An 8082-nucleotide genomic window follows, 5' to 3' on the forward strand; every position below is an offset into this window, starting at 1 on the left:
CCAGCAAGACACCATACCTGCAGCAATATGAACTGCAAGGGGTCATCGGGTTTCTGGTACACCAGTTTTTCTGTGATCTCCTGAGACAGACAGAAAAGAAGTATTGATCGTTGGGCAGATGGGTGGTTGCACTTTCTGCTTCAACACTAGCTGCATTTTAAAAAGGAAACATCTCTTTCAATCCCCAAAGACAATCAAGGGTCCTTTTCTTAAGTGTAAACTTAAGAAAGCACAGGATAAGGAGGGACCTGGGGAAGGGATAATTTAGTCCAAGCTAACTTTAGCCCACGCTTCTCAAGCAAGCCTTTGGAGGGAGAAAGGAAAGCAAAATTTCACCTGAAATATCTGCAGAATATTGTGTTTCTCCATGTACTTAATGGAGACTTCAAAAGGGTCTTCATACACAATTGGCTGCTCCGTTATTTCATGTGTAGTCTCTGTTGGCTTGGCTACAGTTGCTGATGACTGAGCCCCAGGTGTTTTACCGCCAGTCTGTGCAGAGTCGGACATGTACATCTTGACCTTGAAACCTGGCTGCTTACCCACAGGTGATCTGATCTCATCCAAGTTTTCCCTGGATGTGAGAAATTCCACAACAGGTAACTGGTCCTCAGAACCTGGTGGTTTCTCAATGACCAGCTGGTCTGCAGATGCTGGCAATTCCACCACAGATGGCTGATCTGCAGATGTGGGTGATTTAACCCCAGCTAATTCATCCAGTGACAGTGGGCACTCAACTGTAGACGACTGGTCTGCAGATGCTGGTGGTTTAACACCAGTTAATTCATCCAGTGGCAGTGTGGACTCAACTATAGATGACTGGTCTGCAGATGATGATGTTTTAATGCCAGCTAATTCATCCAGTGACAGTGGGGACTCAACTATAGACAACTGGTCTGCAGATGATGGTGTTTTAACTCCATCCGGTGACAATGGTGACTGAACTATAGGTGTCTGGTCCTCAGACGATCCAGCAGCTGGTGGTATGCTAGATTCCTCCACTTCAGATTCTAAATGATCGTTAGACTCTTGCTAAAACATTTAACAAATAAAGAACAATTAAAGTTTTTTAACAGGTAGCCCTACAGACCAGATACATCATATTACTGCATCCTTTCGTAAGTGTGTTGCAGCCCCTCTTAGAGCAAGCACTAGTTGGCCTTAATTTCTGTGTCTGCCCCTCCCCCCCACCTGCTCATGGGCCTCATTTAAGCTCAAGCCCAAGCCTGCAGGCCTAGTCTGAGTTCTGCAGCAGGTGTACTACGGCCTGGTCCTGACTTACTGACTGGCTGTCTTAGGGGGACTCTAGTATTATATATAACTCTATATTGTACACCCCCTCGGGCAGAGGAGGCGGGAGCCATGGCAGCCGCCCGCTGGATTTGGGGTTCCCAGTTGCGTGGCCTGAAGCCTGGGGGAGGCCAGGGAGGGTGTGTGTGTGGGGGTGCGGGGTGGGGTGCTGGTGCACACCCCACACGCTTCCCTGTAATTGGGAAGGGGGTGTTATGCCTGGGGAGCAGGGGGTGCGGTAGGCCGCGGGGGTCAAGGGGCCTGGGGGCGCAGGGGGCCGGGACAGAGGCCAGCGAAGCCAGGCGGGGGGGGGCGCCCTCCGGGGCTGGGTGTGCGCGGGGAAGGGGTCTCCGGGCCCGGGGCCGCCACTGCCCGCCCTCACCTGCCCCCGGCTCTCCATGGCAGGGCAGGGCCGCGCTTCTCCTGCCCGCGCCGCCGGGCGCTGGTGCCGCTCGCCGTGCGCGGGGCGGGGCGGGGCGGCGCGGGGCGGGCAGACGCCGGAGCGGTTGCCGGGGAAACCGCCGCCCCCTCTCGCGGTACGTGGAGCCGCCGGGGTCACGTGGGCAGCGGGTGCCGCGCCGCCATCTTGGGTGGGAGCGGGAACGGCGGGCGGGCCGTGAGGAGGGACCCGGGCGCTGCCGCGGGGCCTGGGCCGGTCCCGGGGCCATCCCCTGCCTGCGCTGTGTGAGCCCCGCCGCAGTCCGCCAGGTCTCGCTGGTGCGTGTCGGCAGGCAGCGCGCCGTCCGTGGGGGCCTGCGGCTGCTGTGGCCTGCTGGAAGCGAGGGGACCCCGGGTAGAGCGGAGGGCACGGGGGCCCCCCCAGCCCTGCCTGCCACTGGCCTGTGGCTTTGCAGGGAGCTGAGCCGCCTCACTGTGAACCGCAGCGGGGTGTTTTGGCCTTCCTGTATTCCTATAAAGAACGCAACAAATCGCCCAGGGTAGCAATTTGCTCTTGTTGGCCCTGCAACAAGTTAGTAACTTCCATGGTAGTGAGGAGGCTTGAGGGAGAAGGGCAGCGAAAAGCTACACGGAGGGTCAGGTAGAAAAGGACATGGCAAATAGCTTGTGAAGAAAAGCTGGGAAGCAAGAGGTAGGGTAGCAGCAGTGGGAGAAACGTTCATGTAAGAGGTACTTTCTCCTCTCAGTTTTACACAGATCCTGATAGTGTGCTGTGTGATGAACTTAATCAGAAAAAGCAAAGAAACAGATTGCCAGTTTCCCCCAAAGAGGACATGAAAGGAATAAAGATAAAAGCTGTGCTGGGTTACCACAGTAACCAGCTTCTCAACTACTCCAGTTCATGCTCCAGTGTGACAAGAGTTGGGATTGAAACGTGAGTGGCTGAAACTGCCAGGGGGCTGGGGGGGTGGGGGAGAGGTCAGAGGGAGGGAGATACAGAACTTCAAAACCTGTGCTAAGCTAACATGTCACTTCCATTCAGAGCAGGTCAGTTTGTGTGTGTTCTTCAGCTATGCTATTGACCTTTTAAGATAAACTCCCCCACTGCTCCAGTACCATGTTTATGACAGTGTTGTCCATATCCTCAGTCACACTGACCACACAGATCATCTTGCGCTAGAGCACTGCTTGTGCACTTATGGAATGCCAGGTCATCACCCAACTCCCCTGAGCCCATCTTGCTTCTCCCACTTTACTATGTGTCTGTGATAGTTCTGGACAGTGTGGGACTGCTGGCTTTTTGAGTGTGGCATTTTTTGGGTCCGTGTTTTCTTGGAAAGATCTTGAAAGATGCTGCATAAAATCTGTAAAATTGTTGCTTAGGCAGTTGGTGGGGTGGACTCTCGGGGAGATTTCAGGACCTGACTTCAGCCTCCACTGATGATCCTCATATGATGGAAAAGGGTATAGTATACTGCCTGGTGCTTGGGATTGTCAGTCCTTGATTTGTGGACTGACAGATTACCTCCAGGAGCTGTGGACCAATGAAGCTGCCTTAAGCAGGCTTAAGTAGGCAGGATAATCACTGGTTTGTCTTGTGTGTCCCTTAGAAATATTCTGTTCATTCTGCAGTGATCTTTGCATGTTTAAACTCACATTTGCAACCCTTGTAGCTGTGAAGAAGTTTTTGCTGGATGAGGTCTTGCTGCCAGTCAGTCTGGAAACTGAGACAGCAATGTCCAGGAACAGCTGAGGTGGGAGTTAGATCTTCCTTGCCCTGCAGCTAGGTATTTCTGCACAGCTTTAATGCTCAAAGAGCTAGTTTATCGAGAGTCTGAAAGGAAAGCTGTAAATAGTTACATCCCAGTCATACTTCAGGGGGGCAGCGTTTGCTCTAGTAACTGCAGTTACAGTTTTAACTGAAGCAGGCATCTGCTTTTAGTTGTATGTCTATGGGTAGTTGTGTGCTGAGCCATCTCAGTGCTGTTTCTCTGCAGCCTGACTCCCTGCAGAACTTCTTCCATGGGTTTCTCCTCTCCATCCTTTACAGGACAGGACTAAGCAGTTCTCAGCTGCCTGCTGGCTTCAAATAGCATCCTGCTGTGGGTAAGTCTTGAGCCCCATGTCTTCCTTTCATTGGTGCCTCATTGGTAAACAGCAGATCTCTCCATTTCCAACCCCACTGCCTACTACAGGGATCTGGCTGCTGGACCGGAAAGCTAGAATTTTGTACAAGGAAGTAAGATGAATGACTCCATTAAATAAACATCACTGCTTTGTTTATTCTTTCAAAAGAACAGATTACAAAAAGCAGAAGATGCATTTTAAATGCATTAAAATTTCTGAGCAAAATAATGTCTTAAATACAATGCTCATGTAACATAAATCACACAGCTTTTTTTTTATTCAGGCACATGGAAAGCAAAAACGTATTATTATATCATTATTTATATGGCACCATATGCTAAATCTGGAACTTAAAGACTTTGAAATAAATAAGAAAACACCAGCTGCAGATCAGCAATATGCTCCTTTATTGGGAGTCACTGTGTAACTGTGGCTATCATTCCTGCTGTTAAGTTAAAACTTAAATAAATTGTCAGAGAAATAAGATAGCCATTAGAGATTCAGTGTCTGTCTCCTGGGGACACTTTTTCTAACAGCTGTAACAAAGATCTGCTGCTGGTTTTGTCCTATCTATGTAGTAACTCATTGCATTTGTCCCTGCAGTATCACACAGTTGTTCAGTAGAGATGGTTGAGCTGTTCACTATAAATAATGTTGGTTAACAATGCAGCCCCTTTTGGGTTAATAAATTACGCTGAAACCACTCCTGAGCCTCTTTGATTGGTTTCTTGCAAGTCTGCGGTGAAGAGTTGGAACAAATCACTTTCCACAGTCTGTTTGCTTTGAATATTTCTTCTTATTTTATTGAGCTGTAAATATATATATATATATATATAAAATAGACAAATCCTGAAAATACCCGTCTTAAACTCCTGTCACCTCATCCAGTACTTGCAAATCATGAGATGAAACACATTGCAAAATTAGACATCATTACTTAAAAGGGCAGAGGGCCCCGGTCAGCACCAGGCTGGGGAATTTGTCCCCCTCCTTTGTGCCAGAGATGCTGTCAGGGCTCAGGATTTCTCCCAGCCTGAGGTTGCTGGCCAGAGCCCTGAGCTCGCCTGCTATGCCGTCCACCAGGCTGCCGCAGCCCAGCGGTGGCCTCATGGTTCCCTGTGAGCTGTGGCTCTGAGACTGTCTGAGCTGTGGGTTTGCACAGTTGCAGCCAGATGTAGTTAAAGCCTTCCTGAGGTCTGGTGGGCAAAGAGCAGCTTTGTGGCACGGAGCAAGGATTAAAAAAACAGGCTGTGAGGAAAAGGCTGGGGTCCTTGGAGAGACACCTGCTCACCCACATAGCGACCTGTGTGTGACTCTGGGTGGGTCGCGTGGTTGCCCCACATGTTGGTTCCTGGGCTGTGTGGTGGGGTAATAGCTCTGCCCTCCATCCAGAGGGTTTTTGAGAAAGTAACTGCATTACAGGCTGGGAGGAAAGCAGGTGTGAGTGCAACAGAGCAGTGTGGAGAAAGCTAGCTGCTGCGTGAGGTAGAGAGGGGCTGGGATGCGAGGGCAAGGGAGGCAGCTGGGGCTGCTGACCTGCACCCAGACCGCTCCTACACCAGCAGTCTTTGATATGGGCCCGCTTCTGACAGCGATGTTGAGGAGGAGCCTGCACCCAGGTGCCTGCCTTTGCACAGCCAGCTCTGAGTGTTTGTGTGCAGGGACCAAGCCAAGGGCAGGTTGCCAAACCCAGCTCTTCCCCCAGCACGGCCTCTCGCTAGGGCTCTGCCTGCATTTCCCAGCAGAGAGCAGCAGAGCCTCGTAGCTGCTCGCAGGGGCTCCCAGTGCATCCTCCAAGACCTTCTGGCAGCGCTTGCCTCCACAAAACCCAGCGGTAAACCTTCACTGTGCTCGCAGGCACATGTCAGACCTGTCAAGAGCATTGGTGTGGGCAAACAGAAAACATGCTCGCAATCCTGAAGATGCAGTGCTTTCCTGGAAACCAAGGTGTTCACAGAAATCACTGAGACGTTTATTGAAGGGATGCTCTCCAGGTTGTTTTTGTGCTCAGTGCCAAAAAGGAATGACTCAAGTCTGGCTTCAGAAAGTGGGGAGGTACCTGTAGCCGGTTAAGCAAACATCTTTCACAGATGATTGGTGTGGACTCAGTATCCCATGAGGTCTCCTTGAGCCCCATCTTTGGCAGTGCAGGAAAGAAGTGTATTAGCTTCCGTGTTTGGAAATATTTGCTCTGGGAACCTGTTTACCCTACATTGATTTAACCCTTTCTATTAAAAAGAAAGTTTCAGCTGTCTCTTTGTTGTTCCTGCACTTTATAATATTATCACAAATGTTACTGGCGATAAAGATGAATGAAAAATTTGCGATACTGCTTGTTTGCCAAGGTGTCAAAACTAATTAATCTATATCTTAATTTAGACAACATTCTTCAGAAAAACAAGACCTTGTCCCCTGTTTTGAAACTTACCTGATGTTCCCTGGGAGTTTAAATAAGCCAAATTTGGGATTATACTGGAAGCTCCTCAGCAGTATTAACTGGAACAGCCTCTGTCATTCCTTAATTGACCCATTCTAATTCCTGAAACTATTATGGTTTTATACAGTCCCCTGGAAAATAATCCTAGACCTTCTGGGAGGCCTGGTTCTTGTAAGGGAGAAGGCTTCAGTTTGGTCTCACCTTCACATGGCACAGGAGGAAGGGGATGCTCTGTTCTGACTGAGGTCCACAGTCAGCCTTCATCCAGTCCTCTCCCCATCAGCTGTGAAATCCCTGAAAGAGGGAAGAGCCCAGATGTGATGTTTACCTGAGGGAGTGGTGCCTATGGAGGATGCTGGGGATAATAGCAGCAGCTGGGTAGTGGGAAGGCACAGGTTTGCCTCTTCACCCTGCGAACGCTGCCTTATTGCTGTGCTCCCCTCTGCTGTGAACCCATCTTTTATCGTGGGACAGGGAGGCGGGCATGGTATGGGAAAGGCTTTTGGAAGGCAAATGTGTCAAGACCCTGGATAATGCTGTCAGTAGGTCCCTCTTGAAGAAGCTGTAATCCACAGATGGTTGTGAGTAGCTTTCTGCATTCCTCAAAGCCTTGTGGCTGGAGTGCCTCCTCCCTCCTCGCTTCCCGACACCCACTCATTTGGTCTGTCTGCCAAGCTAATTTAAAATGTGATGCAAACCCCCTCAGCCCTGGGGTCGCTGAGCTGGTCTCCACGACCTCCTGCCACTCCTGCTGCATAGGCTCTGTCCTTCTTTATCGATGCAAATGATGCTTCATCTGTAAATTGTAGCTGTACATGGGAAAGGTGCAATGAGCTGCTGCAAGGAGCCGGGCCTGCCTGCCTTGCCTTGTTTAACAGAGACTTTAATTAAAGACCCCCTGATGCTAGAAAGCCACATTAATTATTCATCTGAAAACATTTACATAGAGTCCCCCGTTTCCCTTCTTCAATAAATTATCAACTTCACGTCTCCATAATTCATCGAAACGACTAAAAATACATTGTCTCAGCCTCCTTCACCTCCCTCCTCACTCTGGCTTTGTCTGTTCCAACTGTGGTGAGTTCAGGATCTTAATGCAAAGGTCTCCTACTGCTCTCAAGTAAAAAGTGGGGATGGAGGGAAAGAGGAAAAGATTTGTCCCTGCACGGGAGTCATGCAGATGGCAGTAATTTCTCACTTTTTCTTTCCCACACAACTGGCCCAGTCCTGAGGTTTGAAGAAGCAAGTCGACTATTTCTAATGAGGAAAAATGCTCCGAGGAGAAAAGAAAAGATGTTCCCAGGTGCAAAAGACACTTGGGTTTAGACAATTTCTACGCTCAGCTGCAGATATTTTGTGTGACCTAGAGCCCAGCAGTTAATCTCTCTGGATCACCTCCATACCCCACCTGTAGATCAGGCCAGCAGTTCCCTATCTGCCTGGTAGAGGGATGCCACTTTACTAATTATGTCTGTTCCAATATAGATGTTTTAAAGAGGAAAACAGCCGACAAGCTTAGGCAGAGGGAGAAGTTCTTCAGCAATTCACAACAAAGATGTCACTGCAGGCACAACTGAGGGAAAATTCACTGCAAATAGTTTTCTCCAACACGTTTCACTTTGTGATAAAGTGAACTGTCACATGAGAGAGGAAAAAACCTCTGAGGGCTAGTTTACATGGGGAGTTAAGACAAATTAGTGTGGTGTGAGTTAATGCACAGAAGTCAAAGTGCATTAAACCTCACACCACCTCTGTGTGGGTGCTCTGATGCAGGGGGAAAGTGGCCTCAGTTCACTATGGTGACAACTAAACAAAAGCAAAGCAAAGTC

General features: G+C 49.5%; 1 protein-coding gene across 2 annotated transcripts in view; it reads right to left on the reverse strand.

The window, feature by feature from the left end:
- LOC308065905 (uroplakin-1b-like) overlaps nucleotides 1-3749 on the reverse strand; it is a 35556-nt gene extending 31807 nt beyond the window's left edge. The window contains exons 1-3 of one of the 2 annotated variants that reach the window (XM_080392542.1): nucleotides 1673-3749; nucleotides 337-1032; nucleotides 18-80 (exon numbers count right to left, since the gene is read on the reverse strand). Coding sequence is in view for 1 of the 2 variants with exons in the window: in XM_080392541.1 (XP_080248667.1) it covers nucleotides 18-80; nucleotides 337-1028; nucleotides 1673-1958 (1041 nt within the window). In the remaining variant the exon portion in view is untranslated. The remainder of the gene's footprint in view (nucleotides 1-17; nucleotides 81-336; nucleotides 1033-1672) is intronic. The other variant, XM_080392541.1, reaches the window with a different exon arrangement.
- Nucleotides 3750-8082: the final 4333 nt, after the last annotated feature.

The sequence above is a fragment of the Falco punctatus genome (assembly GCF_963210335.1).
Source record: "Falco punctatus genome assembly, chromosome: 6".
NCBI lineage: Eukaryota > Metazoa > Chordata > Aves > Falconiformes > Falconidae > Falco > Falco punctatus.